The 22,811-nt window shown below is 42.1% G+C and overlaps 1 protein-coding gene across 2 annotated transcripts in view; it reads left to right on the top strand.

Annotated features, from left to right (window-relative positions):
* Positions 1–22,811, top strand: part of alk (ALK receptor tyrosine kinase) — a 398,208-nt gene that overhangs the window by 349,819 nt on the left and 25,578 nt on the right. For both annotated transcript variants that reach the window (XM_006799378.3, XM_006799377.3), the window contains exons 11-17: positions 397–513; positions 12,052–12,217; positions 13,583–13,730; positions 17,212–17,322; positions 18,548–18,689; positions 20,729–20,896; positions 21,326–21,418. In XM_006799378.3, the coding sequence (XP_006799441.2) occupies positions 397–513; positions 12,052–12,217; positions 13,583–13,730; positions 17,212–17,322; positions 18,548–18,689; positions 20,729–20,896; positions 21,326–21,418 (945 nt within the window). The remainder of the gene's footprint in view (positions 1–396; positions 514–12,051; positions 12,218–13,582; positions 13,731–17,211; positions 17,323–18,547; positions 18,690–20,728; positions 20,897–21,325; positions 21,419–22,811) is intronic.

Here is a 22,811-nt window from a genome sequence, read left to right as displayed (position 1 = left end):
TTGAGGCAGAAGAGATCAAGGTACCAACAGGTTTATGATCTCAGTCCTGGGAATGCAGTGAGGCCAGAGGCTTGATGGATTGCTACAAAATACCCAGACTGAATGTGCTTACCCATCTACAGTAGGACAGAGGCAGGCAGAGATGGAGTGGGGCTCGCTTGTTATGCATTCGTCTCCTCCTGTATGGCCAATGGTGGTACAAATGAAAGAATGACCCCTGCTGGTGGGTCTGCATTTCTGTGCCAGCAAGGGGTTTGCAGTTACTGTGCCTTTTTTTTTTTCTTTTTTACTTTTCTTCAGTATAAGAGCAACATGATTTTTATTTATTTTTTGTTGCTGCAGATGAAGTGTGACAACACAGAGCCTTCTCAATAAATCCATTGTGTTCTATTTCAGCCAATGGCGAGTTTCCACCGGTGGTAACCACACCCGGGCTGCTGTTTAGACCAACTATCAGGACTCCGCCCCCTTCCATTAGGAGCCCACCGATGATCTTCCCCACCACAGATTACTGTAAGTGCAAGTTTGATTGCTACCATTCAGCTGAAAGTGAGCAATGGTCAGCTCAGATGCGGTTTCATTGTACAGGAGAGCTGTCTCCATCTCCTTTTGTCTCTTTTTCTTCACTTCTCTTCTTTTTCCTTCTACATCAAACTCACACAGACCCCTGCTTCTCGCATGTAATACTGATTCCCTCTTACCCCACACGTGCTAAGCCTGCCACAAGGCATGGACTGCAACAAAGTAAGTGTGCCCCCTACTGGTGTGTCCCACGTCCACATTGGAGCGAGTGCTGCAGAGCTCTCCTTTGGCATTAAATGGAGCAGGACGGGCAGTTTTGAAGTGTAAAATCCGCCAATTTGTCTCCTGAGAATGTCAATGGAGTCGGTTACACAGGCTTGACATTTTCCACCTCACACTCTCTCACTTCTGTGCTTCAAAAGGTTAAAGACAAGCAAGAGATTCAATTTCTATATTTAAAGTCATAACTCGGAGTTACTTTCATATCATACCTGTTCTGAAACACATTTCTTCAGCTAGAAGCTTTGAAGTACTTTGAGACACGCTGAAGTCGTTGAGGTTTTTCTGCTGAAAGTTATCAGGCAGTTTGACTGAAACACAGGATGGAAAATTGTTTGTGAAGAACATGTTCCCTCTATTCGAATGGGTGCCTTTTGTATTCTGAAATTATTTCTACCAAGCGAGAATACAAAACACTTCATACGAATTTTAAATACATGTGAGCTGTTTTTCCAGTCCAAACACGATTGGTATGAGCTGCATTCTCTCACTCTAGGACTGTAATTGGATTCATCTATATCTTGTTTTCTCTCCCATGAGGCATAAAAGGCTGTTATGGCATTCATATGCAGTTAAAGCCAGCAAATCAATTTTGTAGTGTATATAGACTCATCTTGTATTTGAAACCGGTTAGACAACTCACACTAACACACTGTGGGCAGAAATTTGCTTGGATAATAAGTGTGACATACTTTTTTGACCCTGGAAATTACTTCTAATTATAAGAGCATTTAAAATTATTATTGCTGGAGAAACTGTGGTGAAAGGAAAGCAAACTACGATCATGCTCTTTTTATTCATGTAAATACATTTAAATTAGATGTCTTTAAGTTTGTGGAAGAATGTTTCAGATTTAAAAGTGGAGCGCTGTATTTAGAAAACTTTCCACTAGCCTTAATCACGATGATAATTTCTTTATATAGATTCTCAAGAAAAGCAGTTTTGAAGCAAATAACACAGAGGTGAAAAAAGAGTAACCTTTATTGTTTATTATTTTACAAAAGCCTTGTTCCACCTCTCGTTTATTTCTGTATTGTTAGAAAAACAGGAAATAAGTGATTGAAATGTGTGCAAACATTAATACAGTATACAGTTGCTTGCAAAAGTATTCGGCCCCCTTGAACTTTCCCACATTTTGTCACATTACAGCTACAAACATGAATCAATTTTATTGGAATTCCACGTGAAAGACCAACACAAAGTGGTGTACACGTGAGAAGTGGAACGAAAATCATACATGATTCCAAACATTTTTTACAAATAAATAACTGCAAAGTGGGGTGTGCGTAATTATTCAGCCCCCTTTGGTCTGAGTGCAGTCAGTTGTGCATAGACATTGCCTGATGAGTGCTAATGACTAAACAGAGTGCACCTGTGTGTAATCTAATGTCAGTACAAATGCTGCTGCTCTGTGACGGCCTCAGAGGTTGTCTAAGAGAATATTGGGAGCAACAACACCATGAAGTCCAAAGAACACACCAGACAGGTCAGGGATAAAGTTACTGAGAAATTTAAAGCAGGCTTAGGCTACAAAAAGATTTCCCAAGCTTTGAACATCCCACGGAGCACTGTTCAAGCGATCATTCAGAAATGGAAGGAGTATGGCACAACTGTAAACCTACCAAGACAAGGCCGTCCACCTAAACTCACAGGCCGAACAAGGAGAGCGCTGATCAGAAATGCAGCCAAGAGGCCCATGGTGACTCTGGACGAGCTGCAGAGATCTACAGCTCAGGTGGGGGAATCTGTCCACAGGACAACTATTAGTCGTGCACTGCACAAAGTTGGCCTTTATGGAAGAGTGGAAAGAAGAAAGGCATTGTTAACAGAAAACCATAAGAAGTCCCGTTTGCAGTTTGCCGAAGCCATGTGGGGGACACAGCAAACGTGGAAGAAGCTGCTCTGGTCAGATGAGACCAAAATGGAACTTTTGCCAAAATGCAAAACGCTATGTGTGGCGGAAAACTAACACTGCACATCACTCTGAACACACCATCCCCACTGTCAAATATGGTGGTGGCAGCATCATGCTCTGGGGGTGCTTCTCTTCAGCAGGGACAGGGAAGCTGGTCAGAGTTGATGGGAAGATGGATGGAGCCAAATACAGAGCAATCTTGGAAGAAAACCTCTTGCAGTCTGCAAAAGACTTGAGACTGGGGCAGAGGTTCACCTTCCAGCAGGACAACGACCCTAAACATAAAGCCAGGGCAACACTGGAATGGTTTAAAACAAAACATATCCATGTGTTAGAATGGCCCAGTCAAAGTCCAGATCTAAATCCAATCGAGAATCTGTGGCAAGATCTGAAAACTGCTGTTCACAAACACTGTCCATCTAATCTGACTGAGCTGGAGTTGTTTTGCAAAGAAAAATGGGCAAGAATTTCAGTCTCTAGATGTGCAAAGCTGGTAGAGACAGACCCTAAAAGACTGGCAGCTGTAATTGCAGCAAAAGGTGGTTCTACAAAGTGTTGACTCAGGGGGCTGAATAATTACGCACACCCCACTTTGCAGTTATTTATTTGTAAAAAATGTTTGGAGTCATGTATGATTTTCATTCCACTTCTCACATGTACACCACTTTGTTAACAAGCTAACAAGCTGGAAAGTTAATATTTAGTGTGGCCAGCTTTATTCTTCAGTACAGCCTGAGCTCTTAGGCTCTTAGCTTTTCTTCTTATTTCTTTAAATAGTCTTCATGGATGACTGAGTAGCTTTACAATTGGCCTTAGGCACTCAAACTTGTTGTACATATTAATGGTGATTACAACCCAAATTTTACATTTGGATTCATCACTCCAGAAGACCCTTTGCAACTGATTTTCAGCCCAGTTCTTAGCCACATTTCCACTGAGACCAATTCTGATGAGGCTTCAGTGAGCAGTGGATGGATCAAGTGAAGGGCCAGATGCATCACTGTGGTCCCATGTCAGGTCTTGCTAGGTTTTATTAACCTGTTTCATAAGAACACGACTTTCAGATTCTGTTCATCTGCTGTTTGTCATGTTTTTAGCTAATAGCTCTTTAGTTATCACCTTGTTGGTACAAACATATGATTTTAGGCATTTTTCACAGATGAAAAAAATGATTTTTGGAGAGGCTGCTGGTAACAAAGTGCCTAAAAATACACAGGCCTCTTTTTATGCTTGAATGATTCACAGGTCAACATGGCCTAACCCTTCACCTCAAAGAAAAAGCCTTTCTGTGAAAACATTCAGGTACAAGCAATGGACTGAAAAACCTTCAGAAAGTTTCAGGAATTACTGCTTGAGGCCACTTTAAAAAACTGTCTCGCTAGAAGGAGAATATAAGGAAATGATGTGTGGCTCAAGACTTTTACACAGCACTGCAAAAGCAGAAACATTTAATTTGTCATAACTGTCAAAACCGTATATGAGCAAGCATGTGTACTTGTTATAGATGTGGATTGGTTATACAACTTTTTTCTTAGTTGTAGTTTGGGGGAAAAGCTGTTACATTCTAACCACACTGCAACACTTTCTAAGCTCGTAAAAGGAAAATAATTAATCTTATCTGTTTTATGGGTTTTCTGTGCTAAGATACAGAAAACGCAGCAGTTGGCCGGCATTGTTCTGTTTTCATATCTTTTTTTACACTTAATTTGACCATACTGTAGGTCTAATTAAAAACATACCACGGGAAAAGCTTTTTTATTAAGTTTCAGACCGTTGCATTGTGCTATATATTAAAAAAGAGCTTCTGTAATTCGGTGACATCACTCAGTGATTAGCTGATCAGACGGCTGCTTATTTTACAAAGAGCATTCGATCTACTGAATAGCAGCTGATCAATGCAACTACTTTGCTCTCAGCCCAGAACCGCTGATGCTCACCAACCCAGAGTGCAAATGCTGTAAATATTTTTACATATAAAGTTTCGCTGGTGATCGGATGCAAGAACACTTAGCCCAAAGTGACCCAGCGTTGAGTAAAAATTGGTGTGTAGAGGATCTAATGAGCTCATTTGTGCACTTTTCATGCAGCTTATCTGATCTGTGATGTGAGTCTCTCTGCAGTCGTGAACACAGAGCAGGCTGTTTATCTCTGAAGGGTCAAACAGGGACGGTTGCATACATAAGTGCTGACCAGCTAACATTATTTGTTAATGTTTGCAGACTGGAGGGCATGGGTTGGTCAGCAAACAAGAGCAACTCAGTCTATCAAGTTGATCTTTAATGCTAAGCAAGAAAAATGGCATTTCAGTGGAGCGTTATACAAATGAGAGTGTTTGTTGCACAGGCAGCAACAAAAAGGCCATTTTAATGTGCTTACACAGGTAATACTCGGCATGGTTACAATAAAAATGGCAGCAGAAGTAAATCTCCTCTGAGAAAGATGGGACTTTGAGATCACACTGCTCTCGCCCTTGTGATTATCATAGATATTAACTCAGGGGAAAGAAGCTGAACTTCGGTTATATGTCGGCCATTTCAACGACAGCCTTGAGCGGTTAGCATTCGTGGGGCGTCTCTCTTCGCCCCTTCTGGAGCTGATGCTTTGACGTCTCCAGGGCAGGACGGCAAGCCTGATGAGGGTTTTAGCTCAGCAGACCTGTCACTCCAACACGGCTCTCCTCTTCCTCCGACACGCTCAATGATTAACCCCACCGAACATCAACGTCTCTTGTCTCCTCTCACTCTCTCCTTCATTTCTCCCTTCACTCTCCCGCCATATCTGCTCCCTGGACATTTTGTCCCCGTTTATTTCCAGATTTGCTTCCCATTTTCACCACGGAAAAGCCGTTATTGAGTCTCTGTTAGTTCACATTATTGCCTTCTCACCCAGCCGCCCGGTCTCTCTGTCAGAGCTCACTCTTATCTCCGTGTGTTGTCCCACTTCTTCCTTCTGATCCCTTTCCCCCCTTCACCCTGACTTCACCTTCACTCTTCTCTGTCTTCTTGTTCTTTCCCCTGGTCCCCGTTGATTCCTCTCTATCTTGGCAACAGACACTTATTTCCCACCACCACCGTGCTGTATGCCACCCGCAACTCACTGCTGACTCATCAGCTGCTTTTGGGGGATGAGGGTTGAATAAGTCAACTTATATTAGTTTGCTTCACTTTCTTCCTCTGATTACCTCGTCCGATGAGAAAGAAATATATCGCTAACTTCAAAATGAGCTCCAGGCCTATTTTGTGACCATGTGCTCTATGAGAGTGTGTGTGTGGGTGTTTGGCTTGATAAAGATTGGTTTTTTTAGATGATAAAACAAATTTACAATATGCACTGCTGCAATACATGTGTACAAGCATTAGCTTCTTTGAACACAGTACCTTTCTATAGCTAGGTGTCCGACTTTCATTCACACATTGGCAGACAACAAGAACAAGTTGTGTAGTAGATAAAAAAAACCCAAAAAAAACTGGCGTTAAATCAAAGACAATCCGATTGGTTCTTGAGAGTAACTGACAGCAGCTGTTGGTCCCTGAATGATTCATGCAGAAAGGAGTTTTGGCCCGTTTGTGCTCACTAATTAGCTGCACAGAGGAGAAGGAGTCTTCATTGGTTACTTGTTTATCAGCACCAGCCTGCAGCAATCACTTAACTAGTTGATAATATTTTGGCAGGGTGGGGTTAGTTACTAAGACAGATCTGAGACTGATAAGTACGCAAAACAGGCTCTTGTAATTAACTGGACTCGTTTGCTTCATAAGCTCTGTGCTTAGCATTCAGATCCTGTTCATAGCTTGCCAGCCTTGATCCATCTTTCTAATTGTTGGCCCAGAGAGGACAACTGTCACTGGATAAGGACGATACATGCTAAGAGAGGAGAGTCTTTGTACTTGCGTTTTGCTTACAGTGTGTCTGTGACGATTCCTGTAGCTTCAAAAGTTGTTGGCCTGGACTTTTCTGGAGGTACTGGAGAAAATGCCATTTAATAGCATGATAAAGCTTTCTTTTGAATAGAAAACTGAAATAAGGGATCGGAGTCTGTTCTGTTCCAAAAATGGCCTATTAGGCTCACAATCAGACCCAATTGTTTTTTTTATTTATTTTTTCTATTCAGGGCTGGATTAATTTGGCTCTTGCAAAAAAAATTTAATAGTTTACTCATAATTTATTGTAGCTGTCGCGGCAATGAAGTGGAAATGAAGCTAGACCAACATTGACTTTAGAGGACTGATAACAAAACTGGAATAATTTTTTGTTGTGAACCCCAAAGAAAAACAAAAATATCAGCTTTGAGATAGCCGAGTTAATGTGTTTTCCCTGGAATAAGCAGATCCTTGTTTTCAGGCTGGTGCTCAGACCTGACACAGAACTGCACAAAAACAACAGGCGGCAGCATTTTAGAATGTGATCCAGGAAGCCCGGCTTGAGTAAAGGATACATGAAGGATACATGAAGATCGAGTGAACACCAGACAGGCTGGTGGTCAGCACTGTTGTCTTAAAGCTTATTGGTCCTGGGTTTGAGCCACTGGGCCCTCACTATGTTGAGTTTGTACTTAATCACCATGATTGGTCGCGGGGCAAAAACAGAAAGTGCTTTCTCCCCTCTCAAAGCCATGTTAGGTTCATTCTTCTGTCATTGCACCGCTGTTCCGCTCAGTGGGTGGGTAATGCAGGAAAAGTGTTTCCTTCTCGACAAACGCCACCATAAACAGCTAAAATATGCTTTTTTGTTGGTGAACGTGGACTTTTCAACCTTGTCCGTTGATGTTATGTTACTTTGCAGCAAAAGCTTAACCCATATTCAACTTTTCTAACATGCAGTCCTGTTCGTGCGTTGCCATCCACTCTGCGTCGACCGCCTGGGTCCATTCAAATAAATGAAAGGGCTGCTTTTTTTTTCTTTCTCACAGCATACCTGCGAGTCTGAATGAAGCCAGAATAAGGTCGGTCGGTCTGAACAAGGCCTTTCTCCATTTGGACAAAAAGCAGATCTGAACCCTACTAAGCCAATTATGGCTGAAGTTAAAGTTAAAAATACTAGAATTAGAGCATTTATGCCTTTGAAAGCATGCTCACAGAAAGTCTCCCAGTGATAGTGAGAGCTTCCTGGAGCTGGAATCTTTTGTGTATGTACTGAAACACCCTGTGAAATATCCCAGGACCGCCTAAGGTTGTTTGTGTTGTTTTGAAAAATGTTCAGAGGGGATAAAAACTGTTGGAATTACTGTCAGTGGTGCAACCCAATCAGAGACGCTGGGTCTCTCTGTTTCTCTCTACCCCTCTGATGCGACTTGTCTGGAACAATTTCTCGCTGATGAAAGTGTGCAGCTTTGCCCCTTTCTTTGATGGAGGCCACTGTTTGTTATGATGATGGCATAGCATGAGTGGCAAAGTTCACAGAAAACGAGATTCATGTAATAGTCAGGCAGAGCCAGACTCTCCCTAGGGATGTGTATGTGTGTATGTGTGTGTGTGTGTGTGTGTGTGTCTTGTAAGTCAAGGGGGCTGAAGAGTTTGTACACCACTTACTGGAGAAGGCTATCATCTTGTTTTGTTTGTTTAGTGAATGGCTCATTAGGCCAGTTGTGCAGTGCGTTTGGGTGTATAATCCATGTGCACATGTGGTCGTCTGAATTCATGTTGATGGACCAACAAGATCAATCAGCTGGGTTGAAGTGTGAAACCAGCTGCACCCAAGGGAGACTGGAGAGAGAATACAAACAAGAGAGGAATCTGCGTTCAGTACCAGCAGTGATCGTGTGAAAAGTTCGTTTTCTATAACAAGGATCTTAAATCTGAAGGGCTTCCCCCAAATCAGCAACTGAACCAAAATGTAAATGCATGAACATAAACAAAGGAATGCATAAAGTGAAATTCCCAGCATTCCTTTCACTGATCTTTCTCGTTTCTATGCAGCTTTTCAAGAAGTTTGCCCGCGTTTGCTGCTGGTTCGTGCTCACAGACTTTTAAATGTTGCCGCGTCTCTTCCCTCGCCTGGCTCATTAGCTGGCAACCTTCGACCGCTGTAACACAGCATAAACTGGGACATGCTGCATGAACTGGGACGTGCCTCTCTCGCACTCATGTCACAGACTTCCCACAACAAGGGGATGTGAAGGGAGACATGGCTGTTAACAAGAGGATCACTCCAGCGCGCATTCCAGCATCTCTCGTCAGTTAGCCGCCAGTGCAGCGCATAAACCAATTCTGCATCCAAAGCCTTGGTTGAGTTGGTGTTCTTCTAATGAGGCTTTGGAAATTTGACTGTAAGTGAGCAATGAGCCAACAGCTTATTTCTCCAAATTAGAAAAAAATAACAAATCAGGCCATCTAACTTTCACCCTTTTTTTTTTCTTTGAGCATGTCCTTCCAAAACATCTCAAAGTGACCTGTTAAGTATATTAAGATTTACATCTAAAGATAGGGTTTGGGGCTGTTCCGCTCCAGTGACAGATTTATTCCCAGTAGTCTTAACTGTTTTCCAACAGTGTTGAAAATACTGGCCTGATGGGTCAATTTACTTCGTACTGGAGTCAGGCAAAACTGCAGTCACACTACAAGTGTTTTTTACAGTAGGAGTGCATTTGCTAAGACTGGGCTAAACTCCAAATCGCTCTCTTACCGAAGTGATGTTTCAAAGTGCTTTTGAAAGCGGTGGCCTCCTTGAAATAGTCTCTGCTGACAACACTTTGCTAAACTCGAAAGAGATGTTTGTGGTGAGACAGAGCAAAGCTTGGACGTTGGCCTTGGACCGAACCACTCATGAGAACTAGGCTGACTAATGCGATGCTCACCATGCAGTCTAGGCAAGGTTTCATCAGTAAAAATAGCCTCCGTTTGAAGTGGCAGGGGCAAAAAGAGGTCATCTGGATTAATGTTTTAAAGACGAAGTCAAATTATCATGTCTGGAAGAACTCTGTTTCTTACTGTAACACTTTATACTCACACATTGCTTGTTCACAGACAAACAGGTACACAGTCGCTCATAACAACAGCTTCCTGCAGTTTCTGCTCAGTCAGAGAGACTGGAGTTTAGAGAGAGATGCTGGTAAATATTGGGATGTCAATTCTAGGGCTTCATCTGCAATAGGTAGTACACAGCAGGGAACTTGAACAGCAGAAGGTGTTACAGTGAGAGCATCGTGGCTTTAAGTCACACTTCTGAAACGTGTCTTCTCTTTCCTGTTTATCCTCTTGATATTTAATAAATGTGCTACTGTTACCTGTTTTTAGACCGTTCATAGACAAGTATAAGCAGCATTCCAATTAGGCTTGGGTGGTATTCATGTTTTCATACCTTCCTTTCTTCTAGGTTTTTGGTATATGACACTATCTGTGTTTTAGTTTTATTTAAAGAGCTGACCTTGTGGCAGTAGAAGTTATTATCTACTGCTGTGAGAGATTAAATGCCTTAACCATTACTGTCACTATCTGGCATCAGAGTTAGTAGTTTGTTTTATGTATTGTAAATGTATCAATGTCCAACTATAGACTATTTATTAAAAATGGATATAGCCCTCCACCTCTGGCTTTGAAAGGTGAATGTTTTTGACTTCACCATCTTTTTAAATTTTGATGTTCAAGCTTGTCAAAGCTTAGGTGCAAATTGTAGTCTTAGTTTCAGATTCTTGGCTTACAGAAGTGGTCTTTTGCTGCTATAGCCCATTTGCTTCACACCAGAATGCTCTTCCTCATCCTTCTCTCACCCCAACCAGTCGCAGCAGATGGCCCCGCCCCTCCCTGAGCCTGGTTCTGCCAGAGGTTTCTTCCTGTTAAAAGGGAGTTTTTCCTTCCCACTGTCGCCAAAGTGCTGCTCATAGGGGGTCATATGATTGTTGGGTTTTTCTCTGTATCTATGAAGTGCCTTGAGGCGACTTTTGTTGTGATTTGGCGCTATATAAATAAAATTGAATTGAATTGAATTTGTTATTAACTAGGGGTCATTTGAGTTACTGTTGCCTTCCTAGTTTGAAGCAGTTTGGCCGTTCTCTTCTTACCCCTGAAATCTGCAAGGCATTTGCGCCCAGACATCTGCTCCTCTTTTTCAGACCATTCTCTATAAACTCCAGAGATGGTTTCATGGGAACATCCCAGTGGATCAGCAGTTTTCAAAATCCTCAGCAAAGTCACTTAAATCACCTTTTTTCCTCATTCTGACGCCTGATTTGAACTTCAGCGTGTCATCTTGACCATGCCTGCATGCAAAATAAAAGGAACTGCTTCCATGTGATTTGCTGATTTTAAATAATTGTATTAACAAATAGTTGAAGAGGTGTACCTAATAAAGTGGCTGATGAGTGTACAAGTGGAAAACTTTTACAGAAATTGTTCCCGCTGGCTGTTTAAAAAGAATGCAGGTTGAAGACAGTTCAGCACTGCCTTTACTTTTCAGGCGTGGAAGCTGCATCCATCTTTTATGTACAGTCTATGTGTAGCCCACTGGTTCCTCGTGGTTCCTTCAGCAGACACTGGAAAAACTGTGGGTATCCAATACAAAGAGTTTCAAATGGCGAGAGCCAAATATTCCACACAGCTCTATTAAGGGGAAAAACTTTGCATTTGGTTTGTTTCACAGCTCACTGAGCTCAATTTAATCTTCTACCTGTAGAGACTGCCCTCTGGTGGCCTTTGTGTCCAGCACAAGATGATAAATGACTTCAAAGCGCTCTTTCTGTATACGTAATATCCCCCAAGCCTAATTACATTCACAATGAGCATCCATTTTGAGGTTATGAAAGCCAACATTCAACTCATCCTTCCTTAGAAATGACTTTCACTTTAGCCAGTGTCACATTTTCAATAATCAACCCTGCTGTGAAATGAATTAGAAGTAGTCTCAGGGAGAGAGAGAAAGGTTCCCCGGTGTCTACCTCACCGCTCTGTGTTCACAAGCCTTAAGTAAGGATTTAGTCCTGCAGCGTTAAGTCCTTCTCTGTCCATCTGACAAGACTAATCTCATGCTAATTACAGTGAGAAGATCGCCAATTAGCGCAGACACATGGGATTACATGGAAAATGAGGAGAAATGTTTGTCACCTGTGATCCCGTCAACCAAACCCCCTGCTGCTGTTGCGAATGTGACGATAGTAGCATCTCATATAAGAAGCTCCAATAATTTACATATCTTTATATTTGGATTTATTGAAGTGAAAGTGGAGCAGTGAGGAATGTTGAAGTGGAATGAATGTTAGACAAATAGAACTGTAATTTCAGCCTCTTCATCATCTTTAACTTTGCTTAGCTGCATGCCTGACTGAACACAGAGTATGTGCCTCTACTGCTAAGCTCTGCAAAGTACTAAATGTTTTCCTTTAATTCCCTTTTCTTCATGTGCAGCCAAAAAATGGATTTTTCATACCTGTGGGGCTGTGGGCCCTGAAGGTCCAACTCCCACTCAGTGCCTAAACTCCTACAGGAACAGCAATGTCAACGTGACAGTTGGAACCCGGGGGCCATTCAAAGGCATTCAAATGTGGCGGGTCCCAGAAACCGGCTCCTACAGGTAGGACAGTTGCCAGCCTATAAAGCCTCAGAGCACACAAACATCAGAGCTAGCCATTTGAACACTGAATTTCCACTCAACACCCACTCTGGAATAATTTTATCTTTTTCTGAAGGGTCTCACTGTGAAGTCATTAGGTATGTGTGCTTCTGAGAGCTCAACACATTCTGTATACAGTACACACTTAACCTATCTTTCTTAGACATCAGCACTCTATGCAATTCACATTTTTCCAATGCCGGCTCTTCCTCACGCCCACCTCTGCTCCTCAGTGCAGCAGAGCAAGCAGTGAAATATTGCTATCAGATTCTTGCAGGAAGGAGCAGAGGCTGGAGTAATGGCAGCTAAATGGCGTGATTCACTTTACACCTGACTCTAAAATCCAAAAACACCCACCTCCGCTTCTTCGTTGGTAGCCTTTAAGCCTTCAAAATAGCTCAGCAATCAGCTTTAGCACCTTGACCCCTTGCCACACACTGCTCCGAGATTAATGCTGCAATATCCAAAGCCTTTTTTTTTTCCAGGGATCAATATCCCTCCTGTGGGCTCTCATGACAACATGAGCCGTTTAACTTAGATTTGACTTGGAACAAAAATTTCTCTGAAAGCTGCAAGCCTCCCACATCAGCACAAAAGCAAACGCACACACACTGCTAAGCTCAGCCAAAACCTCCATGTCTTAAAATACCTGACTAACAGCACCGACCGGACGGCCTGAACACATGTCCAGAGTTTTAGAAAGCACCTTCTGTCTCCTCAAAACTGTACAATTGTTCTTGATGCAGCCTGGCCCAGCTTCCAAAGTGCTTAAATGAAGCTGACAGACGGCCACAGAGATGAATATGCGCTCTGCATCTCCCACAAGTCATTAGGCAAACAGCTGAGGTAGCTGCTACTGAGCACTGGGCAATGTTCTGTCTCCCGATCAAGCTCGACCACCAGGGAAGAAAAATATCGCGGTGCTCCCAAAAACCAATCAAGTTGTTTTTTATTTGTCTGGCAAGAAAACTGGAGCATTTGAAATGAGCGTTCTCCGATACATAGGTGTGTGTTTGTGTGTCCCGTGCAGTCTGGGTTCTGTATGGTTTTTCCCTCAGTGTAATGTGCCACAGTAGGTCAAATGTTTTTTATTAAAAACACCCAGAGTGGGTGTGTTTTAGTGTATCCCAATGAATTTTGGCTGTTACTTGTTGTGCACTCACCAACTCGCAGGAGGAATGCACGAGGACTCAGCCTCACAATATTTTTCATGCCTCTTGTTTCACACAAACAGAAATAATAAAAAAAACCACTTTCTTGTCTCGTTAGAGTCGTTTTCCTGTTAATGACTTTTTGTGTTATTCATTTATGTTCATTAAACTCCAGGGTCACCGTCTATGGCGCCGCTGGCGGGAGAAGTGTCTTGACAACGAGCAGGTCACACGGTGCCTACATGACAGGAGACCTCCTGCTGAACAAAGGAGAACTGCTTTACATCCTCGTAGGACAACGAGGAGAGGATGCCTGCCCCAATGTGAGTCGTCTTTACAATAATTCACGGCAGTTTCGTAAGTCAGCTATCGCGCAGTAAATAGGAATACTGTTGCATCTGGGACTCTATAGTCTACAGCGTGTCATAAAAGCAAGATAAACTTAAAAAATGAGAGTAAAATAGCTGTAAATGCTGCAATGAATCAGCTTTATGAATGAGGAGTCCCAACATTTCTTTTTTATGGACACACAAATACATACAGCAGCCTTCTACGATCCCCAGCATTGCCCAAACTGTGTCAGTGTAAGAAGATTGAAGTTGATTCTAAATTCGCTCGAATGATATTGCTGTCCACACCGTAGTGAGACTAACATATTCTCACATTACACATTATCCAAAAAACAAGATCATTAACTCCCTGCAGCCTTCCTCAAGTGCGCTGAGGTCTGACTTTGGAAACCCAGACAATTCATGGCCTCCAAAAACTGTTCGACTTTCTGCTCCAAGTTTGCAGTGATGGCCCCGCCGTGTCTCTCAGGCTCACTTGAGCCAGACTCAGATGCATCCATCTACCCAGTAATGTTTAAAAACGTTGCATAATCTGGTGTGTTTGACATGCATACACATTTCCAAAGTAGTGGAGGAAATAATGTGATGTTACGCAGTTTTTCTTTTTCAATATGCCCTCATTTTGGATTAATTGGAAGCAACATGCCTTCTAAAAGTTTGGAAAGGGTAAGGTTTGCTACTGTGTTGCATTATTTTTCATGTAACAATGTCTTGTAGCTTTTCTTCCTATTCTTAATTGATATGGGATTTTAACCATTCAGCAGGTCAGGATCCCAAATCTTTATTTATAGAGCACATTTAAAACCAGCGTGTCACAAAAACTCCTAAAATAAATGACTTTCTAAAGATTGATGATACACTACATTCAAAATGCACATCAGCATCCTATCTGTCTCCCCTTGACAGTATTTTCCGACATTAACTGAGAAATTCAGCTGTTTAATACAAGATTTAAACAGTTAAGAGACAAACGACTCCTGCACAGTGTCTAGAGTCAGCAAGTCATGGTCGACAGTGTCAAAAGTGAATCTCAAATCCATAAAACCTAAAATAGTTCACACGTGTCTTTTTTCTGGTAGTTGTTGAATTAAATCAGGCCTTCCCTTAAAAGTATTACAGCATACGTTGCTCCAAAACTGTCATATTTTGTTCAGCATTGATTAATGAAGCTTTCAAAGATGTTTAAGTTGTCCCATGCAGCGTGCATAAATTTGCCGCCCTGTCTGATATGACCAAGGGTTGGTGCTTTTGAACTATGAGCAAACAACAAGGTGGATGGTCCCTAACGTCTTTTAGCCTGCAGAACGCAGCATTGATGATTCCCTACAGAGTGATTTTGACTGTACAGTGGTGCCAGTACTGGGTTTCAGCTTTGCCTGCAGAGCTTTTTCCAAATTTCACCCTAAATGAAGAAGTCACTAAAAAATATTCTTCATTATTTTTACTGTTAGTATTTTCCCCCACAGGCTTTACCCAATAATGTTACTTAATAATCTTTTTAAATGTGAGATTTTCCACCAAGTCTTTTCTTTTTTTTTTTAGCATTAAGCAACTTGGAAACAGGGTTGCAAGAGAACCTCGTGTATCTCAGATAGTTTACACTAGCTGGACATGACGCTGCCCAAGTGCCTGTTTGAGTTTTGTGGCTTTGCTCTCTCGAGGCAGCCTGTCTAGCCTTGCAACCGCGGGTCCTCACCACTGTCATGCAGTTATTAGTTTTTAACACAGTGCTCCTTGAAGTGCTCTGTACAGACAGCACTGAGAGAGACTTGGCTGTTCCAAAGTGAAACTGAAGTCATTTAAGGTTTCTCTTATTTTCCCCCAGTTCTGACAGCGAGAGGCAGCAGCTCTCTCCAAAGGGTCGTGCAGGAAGTGATTTGTGCTGCAGAACAGTGTTTTCTCACACCTGGCTTTCCCTTATGTGACGGAAATGATGATATGTCCCTCGTCTTTAGAATTATTCACTATGTCTTTTTCTTGCTGTGCCACACACACACACACACACACACACACACCTCCAGCCTTCTGTTCTTATTCTCTCTAAAACACAAAGTTAACTTAAAGTGAGAAGCTGCACAGGCAGAAATGGCTGAGAGGGAAGGAATAGCGAGGAAGACTTTCCCAAGAACATTTGAATGCACTCCTTTCGACCCCGTCTACTTGTCAGTCACAATCACAAAAGTCCCGCCCCTTCCTCCGTTTCAGACAGCCTTCAAGAGTGTTGCCTGAGACAGACGGAGGGAGCTGAGAGAGCGATGAGTGACTGTGAGAGTTTGTATGAGACTCACAGAGCGAGTGAGGTAAACCTATGCCCTCTCACTCTTAAAGTGGGACTCGCTCCAGGCAGTTCAGCATCATAGCGCACACCGGGCAGACGCATCAATTCACAGGGTCTCGGCCGGGGCAAAGTCCCTGCCTCTGACATTATTTGCCAACAAAACATCCAGGTTCATTTTTTTCAAGGGGACTGAGAAAGAGTGAAACAACACCACGCTGACTGAGAGGCTGTCTTTAATGGGTAACGTGATAAATCGGCTGTACACCAAATAATTAATGGGCTGTTCTTTAAAAGTTTTTTACACGCCTTTAAGAGGAAATGTCTAATTATTCAAACTTACTCAGCCAGCTTCAAACATGAATAAAATTGCAGGAGAATCAGAGCAAGAGTGAAGGGAAAGGCTTGCAAAATGACAGTGAGGCCTGCTATGATGTATGGTCTGGAGATCTTGGCACTAACAAAAAGACTGATTTGGAGCTGAGTGGAAGATGCCAAGATTTTAACTGGAAATGACCAGGATTGAAAATTAAGGATTATAAATGAAAGGGAGAGCTCAGGGTGAGCAGTTTGGAGACAAAGTTAAAGAGGCAAGGCTGGTTTGGACATGTGATAAACTGGACAAAGACTGTTAAAGATGGAGCTGCCAGGTAGGAGGAAGAGAGGGAGACCTGTGGATGTAGTGAAGGAGGACATGCAAAGGGTTGGTGTGACAGAGGAGGATGCTGAGGGTATGATGAGATATGCTGTGGCGAGCCCTAGAGGGAGCAGTTGAAAGAAGAAGAACGAATCATACTTAAAAGCAAATATGACAAACCACAAGCAAAAATATTAAAAAATATTATGATAAATACACTGGTATCGCGTGATTATTTTTGTATAACAACCCTAGAGCCGGCACCATTATCAACTGAGTCACAAGATTATTTTTATACAGTCAGCATGGACTTAGTAAACATGTGAGTCACTTTCAAACAGTCTTGCGAGGGGAGCATCGGTGCTTTTCAGTTCCTGTGTGCATGTGAATATTTCTGCTTGGTATTTGCACACCATTATAATCCTCAGACTCACAACAGCTGCGGTCTGGCAACCGCTCAGCCTTTTCATACGCGGCCGACATCCACGAAGGCAATTCTGTGGCAAACTGACATGTTTCTCTCTCTGCGTCTCTCTCCGCAGTCTAACGGCATGCTGAATAAGATATGCCTGGAACAGAGCGGCCCAATGGTGAACAAAACACAAGTGAAAGGAGGGGGAGGAGGCGGTGGAGGGGCTACGTATGTATTCAAAGTAAGAAGGAGCTGAAGGGGATGATGATGTGCTCAGAAATTTTATTTTTAGCAACTGCTCATTTATACGAACGTTGATTTCATTGATAGTCCGGTAAAAACTATGTGCAACAAAGGGATTTACTGATTGTACCATTTTGGGCCATTATAGATGTTCATCTCTTTGTTTATCATGCTTTTGTTGAAATATATACTTTAAAGTCCTTGAGCTTCACGTTCTGTTATGCTGTCTTTGAACATTTAGCCAGCAAAATTGATCGTCCAGTAAAATCAATAAATATCATTTTAATAGAACATTCAGGTCACTGCAGCATTCATCTGATTCATGGCATTGAGATATTTTTATTGGCCTGCTGCTCAGTATATCAAAGATTATCATTTTAAAGAGCCAGCACCCCAATCTAGGACACAGGTCTTCCTATCCATGTGTTTACTCTCATCACTGAACAGATGATTTGACCAGCAGGCCAGTCTCCTTAAAACCAAGCAGGCAAAATACGCTTATTTGCTTTCTTGCCAAGACTCAAAAGCGAAGCGTCTTGTGGACAGAAATGTGTGTGTAATCTAAGCTCAAAGAGAAGGCCTGTTTTCAACTCGGAAAAAAAAATGATATATAATCAGAAAAGACCTTCAGGTTGGATTTAGAATTGTGTATTTATTGTCCAAAGTGTCAGGAAGAAAAACCTCTCAAAGCTGCTGAAAGGATTATGATTGCACCGGAAGCCTTGTTTTTGAATAGTACATCAGAATGCTTTCAGACAATAAAAATAAATAAATAAGCAAACAAGAGAAAGGAAGTCTAGCATTCAGCTCGGGGAGATATTTCAGTTGCTGTATAATGATAATGATGGACTTTGCTCTTGTGAACGACAGCTTGGAACCAGAGGGAACAGAGGAGGTAACAAAAACCTCCTGTCTCCACTGCTAAAGCTCACTAAATGAATTCTAATTAGTTTACTCTGTACAAAAACACTCTTTTGGTTTGCTGCTGGTTCCTTGATTCTCACTTTGAGGCCCATCAGTTTGTATAGATTAAACAAATGAGAGGTACCTTGTCCAGTAAGCGTAAGCTGCGGTGGATTTCCCAGGTCAACCAGCTGCGATTCTCGTGTTTGTGGACCATACACACACGAGAATGAGGCGAATTTCCCAAAAAACATAACCACACCTTTGAAGAGCAAATCCTGTGCCACTACATAAAGTAACTGTTATCAATACTGACCCAGGTGGACAGAGAAGTGTACATCCCTCTCATCATCGCTGCTGGGGGAGGTGGCCGGGGATACAGCAGCCAATCAGAGACCCAGCAGGAGCAAATGGACTATGACCCTAGCCAACCTGGACGCAATGGGAAGTCACACGCTGCAGGTATGCTACACACAGCTTTGATGTAAGTGTTGGTTGTGTTTGTATGTATCACAGCGTTGTGCCCCTGTGGGAAAGTGCAACCTTTGTGACTGCAGTTATGTGTGTGCGTGAGTTACAGAGCTGGGTACAGGGAGAGACAATCTACTGTGTGAGTTTGAGTTATAGAGAACAAGATAAAAAATGGTTGAAATAATGAGAGTAGGTGAGTAATGCAGTGTGTGCGGCTTATCTTTCCTCGCTCTAGGATGAGCCAGGCTGTGTCTGTTCTGTTTTCTTCTGCGTGCATGCAAAATAATAAAGTTTACAATTGGGCTTCGACAGTGGAAGTGTTTATTTGCATGTCTGCCCGTCCTCGGAAACACACCAGTTTATCCTGAAGGTGTTTACTTCCCACCTCTGTGTGCCAGCATTTGTGTTATAACAAAAACAAACCGGCGCGGCCCTCCTCATGACTCGCCTCCGAGTTTGCTGGGCAGAACCGCACGCTCTGCACTGCTGGTGTAACGTCACATCCACACTCGCTGCAGGTTTCATTAATCATGTGCTTCAAGGAGCAGCCGAAAAGCATATAAGGTATTGATTTTTACATCTTCTCAAAGCCCAAGGTTTCAGTTTGAGGAAACTCTGTGAATAAAAAAATGAAATGTTAGCTGTGTGTGGAGGCTGCTGGGACGCTGGGATTTTGGGGTTGGTTTTTTGTACCTCAGGTTTTGGGGGAAAAATTGAAAATAAAATTGTCTGTTGTCAGCTGTTATAACTAATGGGTTAGTGGTTGCTGTGTATGTACATACTGTATGCCGATTGGCCACAACATTTAAGCCACCTGCATAATTATGTCCTCCCTCTAGTGCTTGCATCAGCTCTGATTCTTTGGCATATAGACATGAGACCTCTGCGGGTATCCTGACTCATAAAATCCAGACTGTCTTTCGAGTCCTTTGGATTGCGGGCTAGGGCCATAAACCAATGCAGAACTGCCATAAACCAGCACTTTTTCTAATGGCCAGCAGGAGGTGTCTCCTTTGGTTGCAAATTGCAACTTTTATCTGCTCCCTTGTCACAAATGATTCCTACAGAACATTTGATTCCTGATGCGGCCCAGAATTGAACCAGCAACCTTTGCTTCCCAAATAAAAGGTGTTTAAATTGCTACACCGCAAAGAAAACACTTTATTGTACATATAAACTACACAATCAAAGATCTTAACTTTTATATTTTAAAGACGCCCATATAACCATTAGGTTGTCATGGCCTTTAAGAAATACCTAAAATAATAATAGTAGTGCTTGAATAAACTATATGATGGCTAGACAACATTGTGCATTTTTGCTGAGTTACTAAAGTCTATACGCGTGTGTAATACACAGAAAAACATTATAATCTATGATATTTTGGAGGGTTTTGCATTTACTTAATATGATCGCAACTTCCTAGTATCACCCTTAGCAAAACTGAGTTTGACACCACTGCTTTGGGGCATGGCTAGTTAAGTATGATCTTGCTGTGTCCATGGTTTTACAGTCAAATCTACCTGTTAAATAATGTGTCAAAATGCTCATGTTACTTCAGTTACTTCACAATAGTTTCTCTTGTTTGTGGGACCCTGGTTACGACTGAATCTTGGAGAATTTTGGGATCTGCTGAATTTGGAGCCAGGGTCAACGCCTTGGGCAGTTTTTGTGACGCAAAATTCTGCTGGCGAAAGCAGCTGATCTCGTTAGCTGCCAATGCAAGATTTGGGTTGCACGTGTCAAAGTAACATCCATGACCCAAGGTGTCCTAGCAGAACGCTGCACTGTAACGAGATGATCAATGCTATTCGCTTCACTTGTCAGTGGTTTTAGTTTTGTGGCTGATCAATGTATCCGTCTGTACTTGGTATCTTGTCTTCTTTGCCTGTAGACATGCAAAAGTCCTTTAATATACTCTAATGTCATTTGTCTCTTTCACAAACTTAGTTTTATTCACTACATGTCACTGCTACACACGCTGCACTTTCTCCCTGTCATTATCAAATGTGTGTTGTGTTTGGCGACAGGTGGAGGAGGAGGTTGGAATGACAGCACTCCTGTCAGCCAGGGCGGCAAACCGCTGGTGCTCGGGGGACAGGGAGGGCAAGCCTGTCAAAAGTTCTGGCAGACCCGTGGCGGCTTTGGAGGTGGCGGAGGTGGCTGTATGTCCGGCGGCGGTGGGGGAGGCTACAGAGGTCAGTTTGAGAAGATTTCACAGAAAAAAAGTTTTAATAAATAAATTGCCTTGAGCTGTCAGGTACGAGCCAAATGTGAATCTTGTAGGGCCATCTGTGTTTTTATAGTGACTGTGACAGGATGGCAGAGTTCATACAGATCAGGGATCAGACCCAATCCCAGAGACAGCTGCATGTCCTCTTCCTCTTACTGCTCAATCGACTGCAAATTGATCTGGATCAGAGTTTCCTCATATACAATATATATGTAGTACATGTATCTTCTTGTATTAAGTATAGTTTTTAAAGCACTTTAAGCTAATATTTAAAAATTCAGAGGAAGTCTGACTAACAGAAAACCTTTGTTTTTGTCCCATCCTTTAGTTTTTATATGGATGATATTCAAAATGTGTTGATTGCAATGATTTCTTTGCCTCCCTTGTTTTCCAGGTGGTAACACCTCCGCAGATAACAACCCTAAACATGATGGTGAGGATGGCTCGTCCTTCTTCAAGGGAGAACCCTTCATCCACCCCCTTAAAGGTAATGCCAGGTGTTTCAGATACAGCCAGGCTAGTCAGTAGTCAGCACCTATCATCAGCATATTAGCATGCAGCATTTGATGCCTTTGTAGTGTCTGTAGGTGAGAGTTAATGTGTTTGTACTTCGCAGAATGATGAGAAAACTGTTTTTGCAATTGACATTTTAAATTATTTTTTTTCATGGTACATTGAGATTGCTTTCAGCAGAATAAGCAGAAGAATCTTGTAGAGGTGTGTAGAGCAAGAGGAGAACGGGATGCTTCACTCGGCGAAATAAAAAAAAATGTGCCTCTAAAAATAACACTGCAGATGTGGACAGCTGTTCCATAAAGGGACACTCTGGAGCATTCACTTTAAACAAAACATATTGTTTTATTGATTAACGTGCCTCCAGATGGAGACAATAAAGCGATCTGTAAATTAATTTAGTTGAAACCTGTTGATCCATCACTGCTAGATTTTTCTTGTTTTTTTGAACCTGGTATGAAGTGAAGTACAGCCTGACTGTATAAACATCTATACATGTCTATACATCACCCAAGACTTTATCTTTGCTCAGTTTTATAGAGAAATAGGCCATTTATGTGTTTGTTGGGCAGCTGAGGCATCTGTGGAAAAGTCTTTGCTAAAAAGGGGGGGGGGGGGGAAAGGTAAATAGAAACACAGTGTACTGCATTAATGACAGGTTTTCCTGAAGAGGAACAATACATGATTGCTTTTGCACCACAAAAGATATGCAGTCCAAAGTGCCTGAAACCACCTCAGCGTGAAGTCTGAGTGACAGCATCACTTTGTGCTTCAATGGAGATTCAAGATTCTGGCACATTTTAAAACCAAGTGTTAACAAGGGCGCGTTTCCCATTTAGAAGAAAAAAAAGGTTTTGACTCAGATTCTTCTATTTCTTTTGCAGAAATGTCACTTGTGACAATGGTGTGTCTCAATTTGTCAAAACCTTTCAAGTAAATCAAGGACATTAATTTCTTTAATAAAAAAGCAAAATTTTGTTTCATTAAACCGCACAGAGTCAGTCTTCTGTATTTCTAACTCTGGCTTTGTAAGTACAGAAGGAAATTTCAGCAAAATTCCAAATTGTAATGCACCATTAGAGACGTAATCCAGCGCACATCAGCTGCTCTCAGAATCAACCTTCATGGCTCAGCTGATAGGCTTTTATGTATCCAGTTTGCACTAGACCAGCGGTCCCCAGCCTTTTTTGCTCCACGGACCGGTTTAATGGCAGACAACATTTTCACAGACCGGCCTTTAAAATGTGGAGGATAAATACAACAAAACAAAATGATACGACCAAGACAAAAACTGTGGTATTCTGTAAATATAATAATAAACACGAATTCACTGTGTAACTGTGTAACTTTATTAGCAGCGTCCCCCT

Source organism: Neolamprologus brichardi, chromosome 19 (assembly GCF_056152115.1).
Source record: "Neolamprologus brichardi isolate AB-2024 chromosome 19, ASM5615211v1, whole genome shotgun sequence".
NCBI classification, from domain to species: Eukaryota; Metazoa; Chordata; class Actinopteri; order Cichliformes; family Cichlidae; genus Neolamprologus; species Neolamprologus brichardi.
This window is presented reverse-complemented; position numbering and strand designations above follow the sequence as displayed.